Source organism: Melospiza georgiana, chromosome 9, assembly GCF_028018845.1.
Source record: "Melospiza georgiana isolate bMelGeo1 chromosome 9, bMelGeo1.pri, whole genome shotgun sequence".
Lineage (NCBI taxonomy): Eukaryota > Metazoa > Chordata > Aves > Passeriformes > Passerellidae > Melospiza > Melospiza georgiana.
In genome coordinates, this window is record NC_080438.1 from 22,220,641 (window position 1) to 22,245,834 (window position 25,194).

General features: G+C 42.9%; 1 protein-coding gene across 1 annotated transcript in view; it reads right to left on the reverse strand.

Annotated features, from left to right (window-relative positions):
* The window catches only part of EIF2B3 (eukaryotic translation initiation factor 2B subunit gamma), a 95,401-nt gene that overhangs the window by 4,280 nt on the left and 65,927 nt on the right, over window positions 1-25,194 (reverse strand). The window contains exons 7-10 of the mRNA XM_058030584.1: window positions 24,923-25,116; window positions 20,969-21,046; window positions 20,110-20,258; window positions 6,301-6,404 (exon numbers count right to left, since the gene is read on the reverse strand). Coding sequence (XP_057886567.1) covers window positions 6,301-6,404; window positions 20,110-20,258; window positions 20,969-21,046; window positions 24,923-25,116 — 525 coding nt within the window. The remainder of the gene's footprint in view (window positions 1-6,300; window positions 6,405-20,109; window positions 20,259-20,968; window positions 21,047-24,922; window positions 25,117-25,194) is intronic.

Below are 25,194 nucleotides of genomic sequence, written 5' to 3' on the forward strand. Positions count from 1 at the left end.
CTTAAGGGGATGGGAAGCAGCTGAAGCTTGACTTTGGGAGGCTGGAGGGTGTTTTAAATTACATGTACAGATAAAGAAGGGAAGCAGGTGATGGGGGCTGATTTGTTTGTGTTTACAGAGCAGTGGGACTTTCCAGTCAAGGCCTGTTCTCTCCACAGCCAAGCTTTACTTACATGATCACTGGAGACCAGGGTGACCACACTGTGGCCCCAAAGGCCAGGCGTGTCTCACAATTTCTCCCAAGTGCCAGGTCAGCCCCAATGTGCGGGCATCAGCTGAGCCCATGGGTCCCCAGCAATGATGATCCCCATGAGTTGAGTGTTCCAGCTGCTCCCAGGATTCCTTTATGCAGGGAATGAGGGATGTGCAGCTCACCCCAGGGGGGTTAGTGGTAGCTTCAGGCAGATCAGTTCTGGCCCACAGCTGGGGCCTCCAGCCCACAGAACAGACAGGCAGCAGGGAATCTTACTTCTGCCTTACATCCAACAACCACCAGTTCTCAGTGCTGGTGGCCCCATGGATGAGGATTTTTTCATAGTTCAACCAGAATTAATCCCTTTGCTCTCAACCCTTCTTGAGATGTGTCTCAAGAGTGTGAAGGTAAGAGTGATTCAGTGCCCAATGAGAGATGACTTTACTGTGGCTTGGAGCAGATAGATTGAGGGAGTGAAGGTAGAGGATAGAGCTGTACAGGGAACTGATCACACAGGGTCTTAGAAGAAAGGTTAGTAAAGGATAAAGGAGACCCAGAGCTCAGGATGCAACTAAGATAGCAAGCTCCTTGGGGAGGGGGACATGCTTGATGTCCTCATACTGGGACAGAGTCCTAGCAAAGTGTGTGAGAAGGGACTGGATTACATCCATCAGTGCTCCCATGGGCCATCACTCCCTCACAGCAAATGCAAGCAGGGATCTCAAAAACAGCAGTCTGACTGTCTACAACTTAATTTCCTGATATGATGGCAGAGGTGCCATATTTGCCTGGAGCACTGGACACAAGCCTTGTCCTTTCTCAGCATCTATTGGGGTGTTCTTCCTGGCTCTTCCATGTGCCTGAGCTCTACCAGAGCAGAAGTAGTTATTTTCTCTGCGTGGAGCATGTAAAAATATTTCCACAAGGTTATGAACTGCTGCCTTCTGGGTAGACTTCAATATCAGCATGCTGTGAATGTGGCAGCACATTTAACCCGCTCACTCAGGAAGCCTGAACTTCCCTGGCTGGGAATGACAGTATGCACAAGTGTGGCAGTCCCCAGCAGCAGAAGGGAGGCCAAAGCATTGCTGGATGGATATTCTAATATTCTAAGGAAGTTTTGCGCCACTGCTAAGGCCAGAACTCATAAACCATTTTTATACAACTTGGAAAGGAGGCTTATTAGGATTAGTTAGCAGTATAGTCACTGCATAGTCACTGCAACAAAAATGTCAACTATTTAAGGGATGCCTGTTTTAACTGCCAACAATATCTTTGTCATGGGCATTCAGTAGTTAAACTACTTCAGGGAGAAATCTTACCAATCTCTCAGTTTTGCTATAAATTCACACCATTCCTACATCACCTCCAGCTCATTTTGCACCCCTGTGCACAATATACATGTGTGCACTGTTTAGTCTGTGTCTGTTCTTCATGAGATTTCCTAACTCCCATCTGCACAGCAGCATGCCTTCTGATCCCAACCCTGTGTCGTGCTTCAGTTCCTGAAGACTGCACCAGGAGGTACTCAGCATCTTGCAAGAGCAGATGCTTGCCCTTACTTGAATGTAGTGAGAGCATCAGAAAGTCTCTCAGTTCCTTTCTGTCCCTACCCTGTTAAATCTTGGCTCATGTGAAGCCTCCTCACAAGCAGGGAACCATTCACATGTGGAGGTTTCATAAAATGTACCTGCCTTTAGAGGATGACATTAGAAAAAATGTGCTCTTTGGCCCTCATTAAAATAAAACAATCTTATTCTGTTTCATTGAGAAGTCCTGGGACTCCAAGCTTGGAACAGGACTTGGAAAATGATTGGAAACGGGAGCCAGTCCTTACTGGATATGTGCCTTTTTCTCTTTTTGTGAGAAACCACACAGTTTTGGCTATGTGATAAGCCTTTGAAAAAAATCTGAAGTTTGCACATGTTCTCAGGAGGACAGCTAAAAGCTCCAGAGATTGCAGTGACCACTCCTGACCATGGAAGTGCAGCAGGAAGGCAGGGCTTCCTCCAAGCTATATGGACCAGTGGAGCACTTGGCACAGAACCACCCCCCTCCTGTGCCCAGTATGAGCCTGCCTGGGCATGAGAGAAAGGGATGCATTCCAACTGAAAGCAGTCAGGGAATGAATGCTAGATGAAAAAAGGAGCATGGGACTGGAAACAGCAGCTATGGTCAGACCAGAGGAGGTGTCAGGTGGGTGTCTGGGAATAACCAAGTAAGAGAGAAAAACAAAAGTCTCTATGGGAGAAACACTAGGAGAAAAACCAAAGAGAAGGCAAGGACTGGGATGAGCCTGGTGCTCAGACAGAGCCATAATGGAGAGCTGTGAAGCAGGAGTCAGGATCAGGTAGGACACAGATCTAGTTGGAGCCCCATGTATGATGCTGGAAATAAATATGCAAATAAAACATCCCTGCCTCAATGACAACAGAGATGAAAGCAAGGGATAAGGTAGTGAATTTTATACCAATTTTGCCAGTTTTATACTTTGTGTGAATGTTTACTGCCTCTGCTCCTGGGTGTTGCTTTGAAGAAAGGTTAGGCCACTTTACCTTGAAGAAGGGTTAGGCTGCTTTACCATACATGCTTGTCCCTGGCTAACTCATGCCAGATGTACAATGCTCTCCCTGCTGAATCTGGCTGAGAGACTCCTTTGGGAGCTGTACTTGGTGACTCCAGGCTCATCTGACTCCTCGACTGGCCCACCACCAACACTCCCTCTCTCTAGTCCTACTTCACTGAGCACATGCTGCTTTTGAGCTCCTCTGTAAAACCAGGTTTATCAAAAAGGCTGCAGTGTAATCTTAATAACCGTCTTCAAAACAGTGATTGAATGCTCTGTGCAGTAATGTTCTTTCAGAATGCTGTCTGCCATTTCCTATTCTTCTAAGAATTACTGCCTTTTTCTTAGGTACCAACATGTTTTTCAAACTGCTACCTGGTGAGGTAGCTTTCACAAAGCCCATCTGTTAATTCTCTGCTAGCAAATTCCTTTAACTATCAAAGACAAAGGAAAGTGGATGCTTCCAAGGCATGGTAATAAAAGCAGTAGGAGAATAGCTGGGCTCTCAGGAGGCATGGCTTGCAAATCCAGAAGTTAAATAAAACTCCATACCTTGACATCAACAGAGACATTTAAAAATACTGTCTCTGGCAGTGCTGTGACAGGGTGGAAGTCAATGCAGGACTGGGTCAACACTGCTAACAGTTGCCAGCACTCCTGGGTCTGCAATTTTCTTTTTAGTTTGAAAGTACCAGGTTGCCTCTGATCTACCCCTGTAACCAGTGGTGGAGTATTCCCTCTATTTAGGTGTCAAGAGATTTGCCAAGCCCATTATTAAGTGATGAGGTCTCCCACCATGTCCCCAGGGAGATTATCCCACAGCCTACCAGACCACATCGTTAAGAAAATGCTCCAGATAGCCAACCTAAATTGTGTTTAATTCAATCCCATTACTCCCAGCTGTACCATTTGGACCACCCTAAACATACCCATATTATTCTGCAGAAGGAGAAGGATGAGAGCTGGTTTAAGTTACGTTTGCCTATCATTTGTGGTAGCTGTTCTCCTGCCATCCTCCTTGCATGGGACTGGAATTCATTTTATGAAAGGAGGTCAGTGCACCTCTGGCTCAAAGAGCTCTTGTACCCCAAGCTGCCTGGGCAGTGTGGCCAGGACTCGTATGGTAGAGCAGGGAGCATACAGCCAGCTCTGCAGCATAGTCAACTGTGGGATCTTCCTGGGGCTGTGTAGGATGATTCAGGGATATTTCTACCTTTGATGAATCCTGGCTGATGTTCTGGAATAAGGGACTGCTATATTTTTATTTTTTTACTGTTTCTGGGAAGGTGTATGGAGTTTTGCTGAGGAGGTTTCTACTCCCAGAAACTGGAATGTGTAACTCCCAGACTAGAGTCAGCAGCCAGCAGCTACTGCTTATGTCTGCTGAAGGGTGATCAGCTTGCAAGAAAAGGTGGCTCCTACCCAAGAGAACTAGGTTTTTTCTTTACCCAGCCATGGAAGCTCAAGTTTGAAGAAGGAAAAGTTACCAAACAGAAAAACACAGCCAAAGTCTTGATGAAGGGTGCAATATGGAAACAGACTTACAGGGCCACACCAAAAGCTTGGCACAAGATACAGGAAGTCTTGGGCAGGGGAAAGGAAGTCATGACATGCTTTCCCAGTGAAAAAGAGAAGACCCAGTCTACTATGGGATCAGTCAAGGTCAGAAGAGACATGCTGGGCTGGAAAGACTCCATGCTGCAGGAAGTAAGTCATGAACTTCATAGACAGATCCCAGACCACCAAGGCAAACCTGACCCCCAGCCCAAAGAAATTCTAGAACGGTTAGGAAACTGAGGCAGGAAAATGAACTGAGGCTTTACTATTTTTTCTTGCTCAGCATAATGGTGTATTTATAATCTACCTGAATATGTCTCTGCTAATGTCAATCATGCATTTCGAAATGCATGCCTCTAGTTAACCCAAGAAGTGGGTTTAAACTTTGGGGAGGGGAGCAGTAGACTCTCAAGAATAGGCAAATGATCCATGGGTACAGCTCTGTTATTCTCCCTGCAAATACATCTACAGACCCTAAAAAATATTTAGACAAGGATGACAAAGACAATCAAGAAGAAAAGACTCGTTTTCATACTACAATCAATCAGACTAGGATCTCCACCCTGGAAGATACTTCTGAAGTGGTTGTGATCAAGGTCAAAGGGGGATATTTCTGTCTGGTATCATTTACCAAAGAAATCAAATATATTCCTGTTTCCTAAAATATTAGCTAAATCTACACCTGGTGTCCTCACAGTTCACAATACAGGTTAACCAAACATGACCCAATTAATCTCTCCTGGTGATTCATGCAGATGTGTAGATGCAGCACTCAGGGACATGGTAGTTTAATGGTAGATTTGGCAGCATTGGGTTTATGGTTAGACTTCATGATATGAAAAGGACTTTTCCAGCCTAAATGATTCTATGACAGGGGGCAATGAAACAAAGGACACCAATTCAGACTGGTGTGATGGGCAAAGCTATGAGTAGACACAGCCACACAGAGACCAAGACCACAGTGAACTCAACATATTACCTACAGTATCAGAGACTTGCAACTGCAAGATCAAGACTTTGTTTTCATGAGTCCTTTGTACTTTTAGTTTAAATTTAAAATTTGTCATATGCAAAGCTGACAACAGGTTATGCTGTACTACATTAAGTGCAAACCCTGCTCTGTATCAAGACACTTGGAACTGGGAATCCACCCACAAAGACAAAGCAAGCAAATAAATCTTGATCTGACTAAATAACTTCACATGAAGCCTGCAAAGGAACTCACTTTTGTCTTTGGTCTACACACTGGAGCAAGGATCTGCCAAACCCCAACCATAAATATTCATTAAAAAGCCTCTGCTTGGGATGCAGTCACTGAAACAGCCATTTCCTGCCCATTATCTCTTAGGGCAGGAAATCAACAGTTCCACTCATGCGGTTACCACCGAGCCCTCACCACGAGCACTCCCACTGGACAGCTGAACTTTGTATAAATGAGGGCCACGTAGCTGTGACTTTTCTGAAGCCCCAAAATAGTACTTCATGGCAGTGAAGCAGATCTGAATGTAGTTGAGCACATCAGGTCCTAATACGATGTTCCACCTCGAGTTTTTCCTTGGAGCAAAGTGAACACACTGGCACTGTGGGCTGGGAGCATCTACAGAGAAGGATGTTTGTGTGTTCAACAGATTTGCTTGCTTTGCCCCCGCCACTGACAAAGATTACTAGTCAAAATAATGGCCCCTTCTGCTGAGGACAACCTCAGGCTGATCTAATTGTGGTCTCTGGGAAAAGACTGTCTCAGCACCCAATCTTGTTCCTTATAAGAAAAACAGAGCTTTTCTGCCAACTTCAGAGGAGCAATCCACTGAACTTATGCCAAGAAGCTGTACTTTCCATGAAAAAAAGTCCTGATATTATAGGACATCCCACTGTAGAACTGCCATAGTTTACTATCACTTCATGAAGAAGCAGGAGTAAAATCTCAAGGAAAAAGTTCTGAAAATTATGACAAATGCACAGTAAACACAGCTTTTGTACTTACCTTTGGTTTCCAGCCTCTGATCACTTCCAATCAAACAGTCCTTGATGTCTGCACCCTTCTCTATCACAGCATTATGACAAATAACACTGCCCTGAAGACAGCACCTACAACATAAACACAAGCAAAGCAAGAAAATAATTTAAATGACAGATACAAAACAAAGGTATCCACTGGAATATCTAATGACTCTGTGACATGATCCTGTAAGTAGGTTCAGTTCAGCTCCTTTCTCAAAAACTCCATTTTTCTCTTGATCCTCACACCCAGTTGCTGGAAAAACTTAAATGCCAGGTGTCAGATTGGCTTTGCAAAAAAGAGTTTGCAGTTTTACCTCCTGCTAGAACAACTTTCCTCTACATTTCCTCAACAGAATAAATACTTAACTGAATAAATAAAGACTTGGGACCTGGATCAAGTCTTGTATTTTCCACAGACAGTCTGGGTAACTGCAGGGGTGGCTTCTCTGCTCAACTCCCCAGCTAAAAACAGGAGCAGCAGCACAGTCTTTCTCTGCAAATTTTGCTGAGCAGTTTTATGCATTCCAACTTGTCAGGCACGAAGAAAAGGTGGAGAGAAGGGGCAGATCAATAGCTCAGCTGGTTGGCTTTGTTCGTGTTACATTCAAGCACCCAAACATGATTATTCTGCAGTACTAAACCAATGAAACCCACACTACACCTACACTACCTGCCTTGGGTATCTTCAGCTTCATGTTGCCTTTGACATCACTAAGTCTGAAGTGCTACACAGGACGGAACTTTAGCAAAAGCCACTTTATTCCAAAATGTATTTGAATCTGTAATAATCAGCTTTCAAATCTGCTACTCCCAACGTCCAAAGAGGAGAAGAGATCAGAGTCCAACTGCTGGTTTGTAACTTTTGTGCTGAGAGTTTCTGAGTTACTGCATTTCTCTGAGCCCATTCTTCCAATAAGCTGGAACTTGTCAATCTTAACTAGTATCTGTGATGTGTCCTGAAATGCTATTCTCTCAGCATGATGTGTCGTGTTAAACAGCATTAAATGCAATTTCTTTCAAAGCTACAGAGAAAAATATAGCTGTGAATCAAATTATTTCTTTCCTTATTTTCACATGCGCAAAGGTAGATAGGAGTCACTGAAGGACAGAAAACACAGCTAAGATGTATCTAAAAATACTAACACTCATCAAAACCAGCTGATTGGGAAGAGGGTATAAGTGAGATCTATAACCCTGGAGAGATGCAGGTAATCTGCTCCCTCTAGATAGCTCAGTATTATTCCTACTGTGAACCACAGCATCTCATATCTGCTTCCCAGTATTTCTGTCAATATTAATTACAATAATCGTGAATATTATCAGTCCAACAACTGATCTCTGTCAAAACCAGAAGTTTTTGGCTTCAATGACCTTCTGCAGAGTGAGCTGCCCAGTTTAATGACCTGCAGCCATTCCCCACCTTGGTTATGGGCACCACCACTACTCTCTGCCCTAGTGAAACATGGCTGCAGTGCACCATCAAGCTGGCTTGTGGACAGAACTGTTAGCCTGGAGTCTGAATTAACAGAGAAGTTTTGGTATCAGGTCAAAGCCCTGAGCCTCAATTCTGTATTCAATAGAGCAATAGTCAGCTGAGGTCCTCAGAAGTGTGAAACATCGATCCTCACTCCAGACCGCTGATCCCAAAATTAATTCACAGTATTTTCCTGCTCACACAACACTATTATCTAGAACAAAGAATTTATCATTAAACATATTACAACTCTGTTGCTTGTGTGAGTCAGAGCAGAAACCATCTGCCCCACAAAACCACCATTAATTCTGCAGGAGTAAAGGCAATAAAACTGGACCTCAGTTGCAGTGGTTCACAGTTACAACCCCCCGTGAACAGGCTGTCCCTTCTGAACAATTATTCTTTTAACTCACTTAAACTCCCCCTCTGCTGACCTATAAGGAGGCAATATGAGCAATTATTCTACAAGCAACCAGCTCAGGTTGCTTTGGCATGGTTTTTACTAACATGTTAATAAGATAAAAAGCGGCAAAGATACACAGCAGACCCCTGCCTGTCTTTGCTCTCGCACTGTCACGATCTGCTTCCTTTCCAATAGCCTGTGTGCCCACACAGCGGCTCAGGCCATCTCCTGTGCAACAGCAGCTGCTGAGAGCAAGAAAAGCTTGGCATTTATGCTGGGCTAGGGAAGGGATCACTGGAAGCAGAACTGCCCACCGCTGCCATCCTGACTTAGCTTAGGACTAGCGAAGGGAATGGGAGAAGTTGCTCATTTCCCACAGAAGTGGCTCCTATCCAAAACATGCACTCCAGCATACCTCCTCCTCCATTGCTTTGAGCCAGTCAGATGAAAGCTTTCCCCTGAAACTTTCAGGTTCCCACCATCTATCACTACTCCTGAGCATAAGAGCAGCTGTGAGTGCACTACACCTCTCAGCACTATCCTCATGCAGGAGGATATTCCCCAAAAGAAAGGGGATTTAAGCTGTCGGTCTGCGGCTCAGGCCGGAGAATACTGCATGTGTGTTCAGAGCCTACTTGAGCATTGGCTTTCAACTCCCTGAGAAAGAATAGCATTGTAACCAAGAAACTGCTGATGACATTAACATCAAAGATAATGGGGGTTCCTGCCAAACCATTTTTTGGGAGGGACAGGCCAGGGAACCAAGATGAACTTGTCTGTGCCAGGTGCTTGCAAATCAACCCTTCCCTGGTGCCAGGGTAAAACAAAACCCAAGAACTCCACCACCCCAGGAGTTTCTTAAAACTTATAAACCCAACCAACTGCAGAAGTTTTAAAGCCATACTCAATGCTCAGATTACCCCAATCACACAAACCAGCAGCAAATCCGGCTTTTATTGCTCAAGTGGAACAAAACTTCAAGAGATAAAAACACAATTTGTGGGTGTTCCCTTCACCCGCTGACAGATGTAACACAGCCATTTTGAAACCACTTGTAAATGCCTTTTTTCTTTAAAAAAAAAAAAGCTATAAAGCCTGCCAAGAGAAGTATTTTGTGTGTTTATTTAATTTTTACTATTTTTTTCAAGTTGAAGAGTAAGGAATAAACTTTTATTCTCTTACAGGGTAAATATCAGATCTCAGGGCACTGCTGGAGTCTCCTTGGCTAAACTGCCACCACAGCTCCTGCCTTCCATAACAATTAGGTGCTATTAGCCCTCAAAGGTGCTCTGACAGCATCCAGCTTCATCAGCTCTGCTGTGTGTGCGCATATGCACACATTGATGTACTGCTTTATAATGCAAACCATATTTATTTTTTCCCCTGAAAATGTAGTATATTTTTAAACTTTTCAGCACGGTGAAAACGGATATCTCCTGACCTTAAAATCCAAAGAGCATGTTCAAACCCACAAGAGGAACTAATTTGGGGCATTTGATTTACGGCTGAAATTTCAATTTGAATTTGTTTTAAGTGTAATCACAAACTGAAAGTCTGGCAGCTGGGTGTTTTTCAGAAAATAAATAAAAATATTCAGTGTACATCTGCATTCTAGAGAGCATTTTACAAGCCTAGTCCTGTAGTGGGAACAGATGTAGCTAAAGCATTAATTTGTTCTACAGGTACAACGTGTAAATGGGAGCATATGAGAGAGTGTGTGCCTACGTCTGTGTGTCTGTGTGTCTGCTACGTGCCTGCATCTGAGAGACAGAGCCCGACTTTGGGGTGGGTTTTTTTGAAAGTGAGAGAACAAGAGCAAAAGGAGTAGTGGCCAAGGAGGCATGGGGGGATTACAAGGATTTAGGTCTTTAAACTGCAGACCACCTAACAAGATCACTCTGAAATGCCACTAATTTCAGTTAAGGCCACAGACCTCCCTTCCTCTGCCCTCCCTCTCTCCCCCATTGTAAACAACTAATCCCAGCAGAAAACAACAGAGAGCAAAATGTACACACATTCTGCAACATTCCAGGTCCTTCTTTATCTTTTATTTATTTTTCTAAAAGGTCAGCGTATGTATGGAGGGAGGGGGGAGGGGAAGAAAGCCAAAAAAACCCTCAAGTCCATCTCTTGTGTGGGCTTGAAGGAAGCTGGGAGAAAGCAAAGTCCAAGAGCACACAATATGGAGCTTTTATAGCACAGCAATTCCTGGACTCGGCTTACTTTCCCCTCCCTCTATTTGTGGCAAAGTCACATAGCTTTAAACCAAAGGACAGGGTGGTCGATTACATCTGAAAGAAATGTAAAGAATTGAGAAAGAATTCCATCTCCTGTCGAAATTATAAATAAGGAAGTATTAATCCCAGAGACAGGCTGATTTATGCAGCCCTGGAACTGCTGACTTTCAGCCCGAGTATCGGTCTATAAATCAAACTCTTAAATCAAGTGTGTCAATCGCTGCAGCACTGTGATACTCAGGCAAAGCAAGGCACCTACCACTGAAAGCAGGAAGACTGCCAGGGGACTGAGGTGCCGTACCCTTCTTAATTTTCTGAAGTGTAAATCTGAGATCAAACATCCTTTGGGGGAACGGGAAATCAAAATACGCAGTGCTCAGCACACCGGGAGCAGGCAGCAGGAGTCCAAGACACAACCCCCTAATTACAGGCTACCCACTGATTATTTAGGACTCTGTGATTAAAGTGATGAACGCTCCTGGGAGAAAGGGGCTTAAGTAACTGAGGTCAAGACCTCAACTGCAGCTCTCGCCCTGGTTGTGCAAGCTTAGGAAGGTATGAATGTCACAGGTTTGCCTTACAGCAAATCTCCTGAAATGCCAATGGAAGTTATCCAGGCCTGGTACTTTAATCCAATTGTGCCAAAACCCCGACATAATCTCTGTTGGGCAGCAAAGCAAATGAGGTGTCTATAATGCAATGCTTAAAACTGTAGACTCACAAGAAAGCAAGCCTGGAGCACAAAGCCTGGGACAGCCTGTTGGTACCGTTCTGCCCTGCCAAGCAGTCGGGTCTCGTGCGCCTCCAGATGAGCTACGAAACGGAGAGACTGACGCGGGAGTTAAAAGCAAAGGGTGACATGCCTCAGCAGCTACTTTGCTGACTGAGGGGTAACAGATGTGAATTCCCCTGGGAGCAACATCCCCTTCTGCCCTGACCAAGGAGATAACAGCCACCACAGGCACCTTAACAATTCTAAGATGTGGCAAGGAGTCAGGGAGAGTTCTAAAACCTACCAGCAACCCCTGAAGGAATTGCCTGCTAGCTAGTGAGCTGGTGGCTGGGACTCACGATCACAGGGGTGAGGCATAAAGACCATGGAAAAACAGGGGAGAGGCAAAAACACTAATAGAGAACTTGGGAACCTGAAATGTTGCCTTTGCCAGCATGCTTTACACACCAATCCATTTTTACACACAAACACAAGAACTCCGGGCACTATGAATCTCACGCTATACACTCAAGTAAATACCAAAGCCTACAATAGATGCCAGCAGTACATGCTATAATTTATAGATATATTTCAAAGCAAGCATTCGTAAGTGAATTTGGCCTTTGATCTCCTGTTTTTCCCCTTGGGGGTAACAAAATCATTCTACCCCTCTAAATTCTTCGCCCGTCTCTGAGGGTGTTTTCACTAAGGAACTTGTTTCATGTCTATTTTCTAGCCAAGCTCATCACTGTGGTATGGCTCCTTTACACTTCTTCCCCACACCCTAAACATTTTGCATTACATATTGCATATACTTGCCAGCACTCGTATTTTCCAGTGAAAGTTCAACTGACCTTAAAGGATTGCCTCAAACATACCTTAATGTGTTTTATTAAGTGAAACTTTGGGTGCGGGGGGAGGTCGCCAGGAAGGTCATGCCTCACCTCTGAAACTTCACTTACATCCAGCTCATCTTGGAACAAACAAATTGGTGGCCTTTTATGTAGCTGTAAGCTCAGGGCTGCACACTTCAGCAAAAGAATGCTGAAAGGAGTTTACACTGGGAAACCCCACACAGAGGAAAACTGATCACCCTCTGGATTCTCTTTTGCAGAGTGGGAGGTGTAGGCCAGGTCACGATTTTACAGACACTTCACTGATGGCCAGGAAAAGCTACTTGTGTCTATGTGAAGGAAACAAAGCAGGAAAATTATATGTTCACTACCACCTCTAGGTTTGCTTCACTTTTCCACCAACTGAGACAGACTGAGCGAGGTAACAGGCACAGTAAAAGGAGACCTTCTCTGGGGTTCTGGAAGCACAGTTCTGAGTTGAGAGCTGTGGCCCTTCATAAGACATTATTGGTTAAGTCAGTTTCCATATCATGTGAGCTAGGTTGACATGGAAAAGGTTTCTGTAAATGTCACCCTTACAACTGAACCTGGCTTCTTAGATCCAAGCTGAACTTGTTCAACCCTTGTCTCCTCAGGAACTCAAGAGGCACAATGTGATAATTTCTTCGTCTTCCATACCCAGGTGGGAGAAGATTTTAAAGAGCATCAGAGACATTCATACCCAGATTCCCACCAAAATCCAACAGCAATCAGCTGTTTGAAAAATCTCCATACTCTTTGATTAGACCCATGTGGTTAGCAGGAGACAGAAGCTTATTTATAGCTCTGAAGTCAGACATAACTCTGTCCCCCTGAAGAAGCAAATCAGCAGAATGAGAGCAGATATTTTAAAATGCCACTTTTCAGGGCTCATCTGTGCTTTAAGTTCAACATTTGATCTACAAGATGTTTCAAAAACTGGGATGAGCTCCCTGCACTATCAGGGAAACATCTGTATCTCAGATTAAAGAACAGGTGATTTATTTAAGACAGATTGATGTACCAGGAAGCTAGCCAGAAGAATTTTTTTTTTGAGGAGCTGCTAGTAATAATGTTTCAGACACAAGATAACAGGTATTATATGAGAAATTTCCTCAATACATTAGATACAGTAGAATCTTCAGTTGAAAGTAATTGAAAACCAGTTCTGCAAGTAGCTCCACTACTTCCTACTTACTAGTTTCCTACTTTGCACTTTCTTCCTCAATTTATCTTCCTGAAAGAAAACTCTGCTGGCCAGAGGTTGTCTCTATTCAGTATCTTACATAGCATGTGCAGTGAATTAAATTGCAGAATGAAAATTGTAATTCCTGACCAAAAATGCTCACAGTTTAAAACCTAGAGGTGTGACAGAAAGGACAGAACTGTTACATAATCAAGAGAAATAAGACCCCTTTTTACAGGTAGGGACTACAATACATATAGTTTTCTTCATGAATTTAATTTTTATCCATATCCATTATATAGTTTATCCATATATTTAAGATGAGCATGTGCTTTTTCTGAATAAAGCTCTCACTTTTCATCTGCTTTCTGCGATATCTATTCTAAACTCATTCTTCATTCCAGGGAGGCAGGGACCCAACTGGCAGTGCAAGATAAAGTGTCCAGGAGACAACAGCCATCTTAAAAAATGGTTCAAGATACAAAATGCTTGGGAATTTCAGCATTAGCAGATCTTTATTTTCAGCTTTGCAAGCTATGGTGCTGGAAACAACTTCACCTCCTCATTCCTTTTCGTGAGGTTAGGTACTGTAAAATATGTTGCCTTGGCAATAGGATCATGCCTTTGTACTGCCACTGTCCAAGGGCACAAAGACTACTCATGCACTGAACCTCTACAAAGACTCAATTCCACCCTGGTTTTAATTACAACTTTCTTCAAACCACTGACTGTTTCTATGTCAGGTGCTGATTTGGCACTATTGAGGAAACAACCAATAAACTTCACAATCAATCTGCAGTTAGTAGTCAATCCAGCTCGCCCTGCTTGTTGTTTTCTTCCTTTGTACATTTTCTCATACAAAGTAGCAATAAATTGAAGACATGTGGTAAACTAGAGTAGCCTTAACCAGTCACATGTGGTCTCTCTCCAGTGCCCTCACTGAGCAGAATTACATCTGTCCATCTACTTTCACACAGGTAGCCAGAACACCTTTAACAAAATCCAGTGCATAACTTACTGTCTTCACATGACTGAAGAAGGATGATGCTAGTTTTGGCTGAAAAACCATTTTCAGTGCCAGTTCTTTCTTCACATATCTGGGTACTTTAGTCCTTCATACTAATTTTTACTCCAGCCTATTCCTCCTGCCCAGGGAGTCAGAAGCCCAAGGTTTACCACATCTTCCTGTGGCGCTCTTCTAACTCTCCCTCTGTCCTCAACACTCGCATCACCTCCCTGCAGTTTGTAACTCGAGAAGCCTTCGGTGTCACCTCCCTCGCATTCCAGGTTTCCTGATGCTGCAACACTTTGTAATTTGCCGGCATCACAGTGCAGCCTGACCCAAAACATATCTGCCTTTTTAACCCCTTCCCTTTCCAAAAGGTGACCTTAGCTGTGTGCCACAAGGGAAACTTCAGCAGTTCAGTTCAGTTCTTTTGGGTAGAATGTTTGTATGTGGTTCCAACAACATGCTGCAAACTTTACAAGTAAAGATATGAAGGTTTTGTTCAATGATTCCTACCCCTGCACAAACTCAATAACCTCAGTCACACCTGCAGACCCACTCTTACAGTTCCTGTACAAAATGCCCACTGCATCAAGGCTAACTGGCCAATATCTGCTGCAAACTCCTTTCTGGAGGGTACACTCTCCTTTTCCCATTGCTAATCCTGGTTTGGGATACAGTTTTTCTGGTAAAACTACAGGTGAGACAGGTTTAGCTTCCTTGGTTTCTCTGTGAAGATCTGGTATTTTCTTGCTGTGGAGGTGAAATCTAGAAGCAAATCTTGGGCCATTTGCTCTCTCTGATAATCAGAGCAGCCTATTTATGATTTCCATAAAAACATCATTTGAAGCAGAATGCTTTCCTGTATTTCCATGAAAAAAGCAAAGCAGCAAAATACTTAATTTCAGACTATATCTACCACAGAGTCCTTATGGTACTGACTACCACCATATCAACAAGACCTTTTCAAAGCATGGCTTACAGGAGACTCAGTATTTATCTGAGCTTTTCATGCTTGCCTTCTCAACTAACCTCTAAGTAGTCCAAAGACCAGATTTTTTTCTCTACTAAAGAGTCCCTTCTCCTGAATCTTTACCAGGGAAACATTAATTTTCCACGACCAAGGAAAAAGGATATAATGTGCACATAAAATGGCCAAGCTCCTTCCCGTAAGTGTATACAGTGGGATGGTTTTACTAACAAACAAGAGATTTCGAAATATTTATCTGCAGGGATGGAATAAAGGATTCAACATGTTTTTCCTGTTAATATTATTTGTAACGCTCAGAGCGCTTCAGCACAAGGTCCTGTATGACCAGAGCAATTAGATGTTCCTGCTGCCAGAAGGTAGCAAACTAAGTAAAACAACAAGACTGGTAAAAATAAAGCCAGTGTTTGATAAAAACCAACAAACCAACCACTGAATGCTAAAACAAAAGCCAGAACAGGAACCTGAAACTAAATGAATCCATCCATATCTAGGTCTCATTTCAAAACAGCTAAGTGTGTCTAAGTCTACCAAATGAAACAACATTATAGAACCGTAGTGTAATTTGGGTTGGAAGGGATCCTTAAATGCTATGCAGTCCACACCCCCCTAAATGAGCAGGGACATTTTTAGCTAGACCAGGTTGATCAGGCCCCATTCAGCCTGGCCTTGAACATTTCCAGGCATGGGGCAGTCCCAGCTCCTCTGGGCAACTTGTGCAAATGCCTCAAAACCCTCACAGTAAAACAATTGCTTCTTTATATCTAGTCTATATTCTTTTAGTTTAAAGCCATTAGCCCTTGTCCTGTTGCAGCAGGCCAGGCTGAAGTTGAAGTAAGCATCAATTTTATAAGCACCCTTTAAGTTCTGAAAGGCCACAATGAGGTGTCCCTGGAGTCTTCTCTTCTGATGAACCCCGACTCTTTCAGTTTTCACAGGAGAAGTGCTTCAGCCCTCTAACCAGTATAATGTCTGATCATATATGTTGTGGTCCATAGAGTTGAGAGGTGTGGGAAGAGAGACTGACAGTGAAGAATGAGGCAAAAAAAGTGGCTGAGTACCTCAGCCTTCTCCTCATCTGCTGTGACCAGCTTGCCAGCCATGCTTATCAGGGGGTTAAATCTACCAGGCATTACTTTTCATTTGCCAAATGGCACAATCCCCTGGGCAACCAAGCTTCGGTCAAGTCTGTGGGTGTTACACACTGTCCCTTTGCAAGAGAGCTACAATGAGGAGACTCCTGCCCCAAAGATGCAGCAATCCAGGGACCCTCTTGTGCTGTTCCACCCCTGATGAAAACAGAGCCAAGAGAAGGGACAGTCCTGAGCCACTACAGGGACTAAGGACACACACAGCTACTGCAGGAACATCCACACAGACAAGGTTTTCAAACAACCTATGATTTTAACTCGATTAGTAGATTTTTTCCAACTATGTTACTCAGTGTAGTCGTTTGTCACTGAGCTCTAGGGAGCCATCCAGAGGGAAAAAAAGAAGTGTTTTGCCACTGCAGCCTGCCACCTGGGCAGCCAGCATCTCTCAGCACTCGTGCTGTTGTATAAATTACATCCCTCCCAGCTTGGTCAAGTATGTCCATCATTCAGCACATATGTAATCTTTGCTATTTTATTGTCTCATTGATGGAAGAATTAGCTGCACAGTGGGAAACACATTAAGAAAGGACTACCAATTATTTTGCCCTGTTACTAGCTTCTTTAATCCCCTGTAATCTCTTCTAAGGGGGGATTCATATCTACTCAAATCACTTCACAGGAGACATATATAATGTAATAGAAGCCCTACACACCAAAGCAAACAAACTCAGCTTCTGGTACTCCAGAGTATCAAATGCACCAGCCATTGCTAGAGGACAGATCATAATTTGCAAACAGTATGCAATGGACTGTCCAAACCAACCCCAGTTACTTATCCATTCAGTTGGGAAAGTTATCATCACCTAGGCCATGACCTCTGTTCCTCCAGTAACGAGATACCTGCCTAAGAAGAGATACCTGGTTTTGTTCTAAGCACCTTGTGGTGTTCCCACCTACACAGCAAGAATTTATCCATTTCAGAAGCTGGTGTTGAATACCAGCTGTGAAGTTATTCAAAACCTTTCTTCTGGTTTGGAGATATAATTTGTGGATCTTGATGCTGCAGCAATTACGGCACAGGACCCTCAATCACACAGGAGAACTACCAAGAAATAAACATTTTAAATTTTGGTTTTGGTGAGTTTTGTTTGTTTGTTTATTTTGTTTTGCTTTTCCTATATTGACATAATGAACTGAAGCTGCTGATCACTTTTGCAGCTCAGACAGGAAGAAAAAGAAAGATTCAACCCAGAGAAGCTAGAGGTCATAGAAGAGGCAAGGGAAATACTAAGGCAGTGCCATGTAGCTCTTGATAAATGAACTTAGAATGCAGAGCAATTTTTGCATTTGGTTGTTCCCACTATCCCAACTTTAAAAGATTTATCTGATCTTCCTTTCTTCTGAGTTATCTATACACCTTTGTCTTTTACAGAAGTGTCTCACTGCAGTCCCTCTCAGCCTACTGCTTCAAGCTGGTGTTACTGCAATGAACACTCCTGGGAATGGCTTTCAGTTACCACTCACATTTGACTTGGGCACTTTTATACTAGACCATTAGTCTGGCCGAGCTGCTCATGTCAGTATAAAAATGTATATTCTTTAAATGACCCAGTTTTTATCCACTTCTCAATGCAATTTCAGAAATTTCTAATATACAACATCTTAGTTGGTAAAACTGCCTTACTTGTAGGAAATCTGCTGTGCAATATAAAAATGAGTTAAATCTGTCAAGGCACTTTATTATGCTCATTTTGACCCATATCAGACAACACATATTGACTTTCCAATTAAAGATGAAGACATTTTCTGAAGTTGTGATTAGATAAAGCCTAAGTTGTTTTAGAGACACTTGGGAGAAGAGGTGTTTATAAGGAGTTGTCCACTGTGGACAGTTTAGAGCAAAACCATATATAATTTATCCACCTGTTCCAAATGGATCCATCAACACGAGTAAGAATGATTAGTATTTTAGCAAAAATCCATCAGATTTAACCAAAGTAATGAAAGAGAGTCAAAATACATTGAAAAATACATAGAAATCCTTCACTGCAAGCAAGGCTTCTTTCAACAAAACTCAGCAGCTAGAGTACTTCTGTTTCTCACTACCTGTGTATGCATGACTTCATGCCCCTCTAATCTTAAGACATATCATGATGCAATAAGAAATAATTTATCAGCTCAGTATCTGTGCAGATCTACATAATATTAATTAGAGTATGCTTTGCAATAAAGATCCAGGGTCTATAGCCTTAATTCTGTCTGGAGAGGAATAATTACAAATCTGACTCCAGTGCATCAGTGTTCAGTAACCACAGAGCAGCAAAAGGGGATAAAACCCCTGGGACTGTGAGGTTTTTCACTCTTTGGTGGCTATATTGTTTTCACCAAGAGTGACTAGGGATCACATTGTTTTCTAGAACTCACAAAAATGTCACCCCAAAAGTCAGTTTATCTCTCTTAAAAATAATATATCACCAACTTTACAATGCTTGTGGAATTTTGTGAAATGCTTAACATAACAGCTCTGGGACCGATTTAGGATTTAGACCACTACTAAATGCCAATGCAGACAAATACAAGATGATTTGAGACTCTTCATAAAAAATAGTGCTATTTATACACTTAGCTGCCTCTGCTATTTAATGGTAGAGCTGCTGACCTCACATGCAAAACTAAACCATTATGATTGTGGCATCAATTCATTAATCAAAATGACAGAGGGTCTCATGATCAAATGAGAGAGGTTCCTTTACTTTGTATGACAGTAGTGCTTGTGATACAGCCATACTGGATCCATCTGTGATTGAACTGGAAACCAGCTATTTTCTATACTCAATGGAATTCTGATTTATGATGTGCTTGAAATTACTGTGGATTTCTATTAAAGACAAACACTTTGTGGTAAGGTACCATACTTACCTGTAATTTAGTTATGTAACAGTAGTATCCTCCATAGACCCCACATCCTTTGGGGTTTTATGTTTTTCAGATATGCAACTTTCAGAGCCAACTTGGCATTTTTTAAAGAGTTTGGCCTTTTTCCTGAGGCCATAAGCAAACCTCAAGCTATGAAGGAGCAGAGAATTTATACAGGTCTGCACAGACTCAATCAGCAGTTTCCTTTCCACTGACATCCACAGGAAGCCAGCATGTATGGAAAGATGGGGGCATGCAGACATCAACAATTACAGACAGCCCACTTTTCCCACATTTGGAAATGTACAGCTCAAGGCTAACTATTTAGTCAGTGTCTTTAGTGCATGAGAAACCGCTACTAGTTCGCAGATTTTCTCTTTGAAAAGTTTATTAATTTATTCTATTACTCAGCATAGGCAACGGTAAAGTAAAGGCTGCAGGATGACAAAAGAAGGGCCAAAGAAAATGACATTTTAGGTGAAGCTGTAATGTTCAAATGTGAGAAGAATATTTCTAGCTGGCAAGCATACCACTTTAAAATATGCTTTGTGCCTCAAAATATTTTAGGGATACTCACTGATCCAGCCACTAAAATAACACTTGGAAGAATGACACACAAGCTCATACAGATTCATACATCCACTTAACTTACTCACACATTCTGAAGATGACAGGGTCTACTGTAAAAATAAGACATTTATGTTCCAAGACTCTTAGTTCATTTCACTTGTGCACTTCTGGACTGCTTATAGAGACTTATTTATGACTTGGTCTTTGGAAACACACCCCCTGGTATCATCTTTTCTGGCTGAGGATTCTTTACAGGACAAAAATTACTCACTCAGGATCTACCTAGACAAAGAAACTGCAAATTTAGGGAAGTAAGGTACAAAAGGTAACTTACCCTTCCTCAATTGTAACAGAATTCATGATGATACAGTTTGTTATCTTAACTCTGTCTTTTATGGTACACATGCTGCCGATGATGGAGTGTTTGATGGATGTCTTCTCTCCAATTTGTGTGGATGACCCAATGATACTGTCTGACCCAATCTAGGGAAGGAAAGAACAGAAACTAGCAAAAGTACATGGAGCTCTCTGATGTGTGTTCTCCAAACACCTCTCCCAAAGCACGTCTAAAGCACTCATCAATAAAATTTACCCTGCTCTACCCTGAGGGATCCTTGGCAGAGGAAAGATCTGAAAATTTAGGGCCCATCCCGCAGACAGACAGTCTTCCCAAGGTCTGTTAGCCTGGTAAAACTCCTAAAAAAATCCAGTGGATCTGGCGTTGTAGGCTTCATGCAGAAAGGTAAGCACGGTAGGCACGTTCCTGCTGGTACTCACTGGTTTCACTCAGGTTTGCCCTGTGAGACCTGTTAAAGGGAGGATTGAAGCTGGCATTCAACCAAAACACATTAGCAAGAAGCAAAGCTAAAATACTGATCCTTTCTGGGTTTGGTGTCCTCAGGGAGGCAAACTGCTCAACTACCAGGAACTGCCACGAGAGAACAAGAAGCTGCAGTGTCTGACTTGGGAGTAAGACAGACTTTTACCAAACATTTTAAAAGAGAGAGACTGAAGGGCAGGAACCCATGGGTGAGCCTACAGAAGACTCTGGGCTGCATCACCTACGTTCCACCATTCCACACTTCAGAACTTGGCTTCACTTCCAACAATGGGACTGAATTTTAGCAAGCAGTTCGTGAAACAAATGGCTGCAGACTACTGAAAGAACAGAGATGGGAAAAGGCAACACTTACCATGCCTCTGTCAGTGATCTGTGCAGACCCATGAACCAGTGACTCTTCCAGTCCCAGATTAAGCAATAATTTGGGAACCTACATGAAAAAACCCACATCACAAATTAACATTATAGTGCTGTACCCACAAGTTACATAAACAGCTCAAAGATGGCTTTGGTTTCCAGTGCACAAGGGTATTTGCCACAAACATTTTAAATTATGGGGAAAGGTAGGTCACTGCACTTCAAATGTCCACCAGTTATGTGTGATTTATCATCTCTCACTTCTGTAAAGGACACAGGTACACTACTACCACAGTGCACTACATGTCTCCTTTCAGCTCAGCTTCCCACCTGTTGAGAAGCAGTGGCTCAGCAGCAGCAAGCAGGCTGGCTCCAGGTGAGCACAGTGACATCCTGTACATCACCACAATATCCAGCATCTGCCATTCCTAATGCAGCTCAGCTTGTTTTACACTGTCCAGTAAAGCCAGGGAGGGAAGCAAGTAATAACAAATATAAACCAGTAAACTGGCATAAAAAGATGACTGTGTCCAGCCCACTCCACAAGATAGCACTCTGAGGCATGGGCAACAAAACTGTATTTTGGATATTTAAGTACAAAGAAACTAAAGATGATCAAGTGGCTATTCCAGATGATGGAAAGCTGCACAAGAAAAGGCTCTTGACAGGGAGAAGGCAGGTGTTAGATAAGCAGACAGAGCAGCAGTAGGTAATAAAGAGAGACAAAGCCCATGAGGTAGCCAAGAACAAATCCATGGAGAGCAAATCTGAACTGGCTCCTGAAAGGAAGGGGAACTAGCATTGTAGGAGATGTGGTATCACTCCATCATTCCTTCTTTTGTGGGTGAAAGAGCAGCCTGAGGCATACTGCATCTCCTGGCTGAAGTCAAGGTCACACAGCACAGAAGAAATGATGACAGCAGGGATGGGGATGTCAGGGGTGATGCTGTGTATGATGTCTCTTGGTAGGACAGGAAGACAGCGATGTATGAGGCCTAAGAGGTCTCTGTCACAGCAAATTGTCTGGCTGAATGAGAGGCAGACTGTGCTGGAGCTGGTGTGGAGCTCTGCACATGCTGCTTGGCCATCCACAATGTGGGCACTCATTGTCCATCTGGGAGGTCATCTGGAGTCTCAGCACAGTGATGGTGAAACTGAGTTTGTCTCAAGGGAGGAAGCAGCACTCATTAAGTCTTCCTTTTCTCTACCCAGGCACATATTTTTACAAAACTCTTAGAAAAGCTTATCTCTGAGATGTCTATTGCTCTGTTAAATTTGGCTGAATGTTGCCAGCAATTTCCAAAGCTGCTATTAAGGAACTGCTACACAGTACAATTGTGTAAAATTATTTCCTTAGAAAGCTGGGATAACAAGAGCTGGTGGCTAAGGAATGAACCTCAAAAAGCAAATCTCACAGATCTGAAAAAGATGGGATCAGATGAGCTCAGATTTCTGAGCTATCATTTCAATTTGCTTGTTGCCCCAGTAGACATTTTCACATCTGTAGCTCTTTATATCTTCAAGTTGGCCCTTCCCACTAGACTTGGATTTTGTTTATTTTTTAAATGCAAGAGTAGATTAGAGCCTTCAGTCCAAGGTGCAGGCACTGCAGAAAACCACCAGGTTACCAGAATACCACAAACTAGGCAAATCCACCTGGATGATGCTGGCTGGGTGAAGAGATGTCCCAACATGTCACCTGACACAAAGATCCAGGACAGGAACACACACTAAAGCACACCTACAACATAGGTTGGAGAGATTCCTACTGTCCAGTGTTGATCTGCAGGAAGGGAAAAAAATGAAGAAAGGCTCTTGACCTCCCCAGTGGAAAGGTGCTGGGGTGAAATAAATAAAGGATTTTACTGGCCAGAGCAAAGGCCTTATTAGAATCAGTCAGTGGTAGTGCAGCCTGAGGGGTAACCCACAAAAGCTACAAGCTCGAGCATTTTGCTCTGAAAAGAAAGGTTAGACTGGGGGCAGGAGTCAGAGGGAGTGCCTGGGTCAAGGGAAGGTTTAAGATGTGTTTGGATTTAATTCATCTTACAAAGAAACTATTTCCTGCTATTGAAGATAACTCCCTCCTGAACCCACCTGCCCACACACAGGCTGCAGGCATCCAGAAACCCAGCTGGAAGTGAAATGATGTGAGCAGTGTTTCCTCATCAGAAGGGCAATGGGTTAGGATGCCATTCCTTCCCACAGCTACTGGACTGGACTGCTACTGCTATGTGAGTCTGTCCTTTGGGATCTCAGAGTTATAGGTCCCGACTTTGCAGCAAGAGGACCAGAATCTGGTCTGTGAAGGCCAAGACAAGAGCAAACTAAATACCCAAAATCTTCGTTAGAGACCAACAAAACAGGTAACCCTGCAACCCCCCCCCCACCCCCCCAATCAAATTAAATGTACATCTTTTATGAGGATTAGCAAGAGAAACAAAATGCAGTGGCACTGAAAAAAGGAACTGCTTTCTCACAACTCCTCATTAAGCTCCATTTTATGTTTTACCTCCACATAGTTTCCTTAGAAATTTTACCATCCTGAAAAAGTTCAAAATTCAAAGAAAATCCTTTCCAACGTTGAAGGCCCCAATGTGACTTCAAAACACTAATTCTTTGTACCACCCAGGAGCAAATATATTTCCTGAACTAACCAAAATGTAGAATATTTAGGTTAAAAAAAAACCCAACCGAAAACAAAAAACCAACACAAAAAATCCCACATGGAGTCTGACTGGCTTAACTCAATAACTTTTTACTGAAGTGGCTGCTGCCAAATGTACACGCACACTTCCCTTAGCTAGTGGTATTCTCCCTTAACCCTTTGGACACACTTGCTCCTGCTATTTTTGGGGAAGTTTTCTCTGACAGCAGTGCTGCCTTTCTTCCTCATCTCCCTAACAACAAAGCAAATCACTTTAGTTATGTGTTCCTCTACAAACATCAAGGAGAAAGAGCTCCAGTGTGTAAACTCATGCTGCCATTCCACAATTCTGATTCGCATGAATTAATACATTAATGTTGTCAAAAAGAAAGCAACTCAGTCTGAGAGCAAGTGCAAGGCAGTGACCACTTCCAGAATTCCCAAAACAACTTTTTCATCTTTCCAGCCCCACTTCCAAAAATATTGAGTCTTTCCTTACTGGTCTTTCAAAACTAGAGGAAACTGTCCATTCATGACAGCAATGAAGTTCATCACTAGCAGAGTAAAGTACAGAGAACTTGTATATTGCATCAGCCAGTGTAGTAAAAAAACCCCCACAACCCTGCCCCACAAAGATATTAAGAGCTTTTAATCACCAGCTTGTTAGGTAGTACAGGATTTCCCTAATTCTCATCTGTTATTTTTTTCTTTTATGAATTCTCAGTAGTGTGAAAGTGAAAGCTGCAACAGATGCTGCCTCAGATCAAGAGTTCACCTCTGTGTGTACCTGGAGTCCCACAGTAGGAAAACCTGTTCATAAAAGAGTCCTTTTATAATGGAAATCATTAGGCAAATGAAATGAAAGGGTAGATTACATCGCTTTTCAAATTGTTAATAATCTTTGCTATTATCACAAACAAACATCTGCTAGGAAGAGTCCAATCAGAACTGACCTTGCTTTTAGGGCATGGAGGACATTGACTAAATGAGCTATCAAAGTTACTTCCATTCTTATTTTCCACACTTTGTGGCTCTTTGGCTGCAGGTCTTGCTGCTCCCAAAAACCCACAAGAGTGTGCACGGTGAGGGTTTTCTCAGCCAAATCAAATCTAGAGTAAATCAGTGAAAGAACTGTTTCCTGGCCTCACGTCCTATCCAGCCAGCAGCAGGGTGATGTGTGCCTGGATAACGTGGCTTTGGTTCAATTCTCACATTCTCTTTAGCTGTGTCACAGGCAGTCACTCCTGCAGGGTGAAATGTCCTGTACTGCTGGATTCCCAGGTGGAACCTCTGTATTTTCCTCACCTGTCTGTTGGCTTCAATGTAGAGCCCAAGAGTGTTCACTCGGTAGCACAGCCCCTCCTTCATGATATGGACGTAGCAGCGCACCTTCCCTTCGTGGAGAGTTTCATTCATATCTCCCCTCTGATCATTCCAACAAGAGTTATCTGGAGCAGGTTTCAGCAAGCTATTATCTTCCTTTATGAAACTATAAATGTCTGGAGAACACACACATGCATGAAGTTAGACAGGATTTAATGAAATACCTTCTGAAGAGGAATACTATTAAAATACTG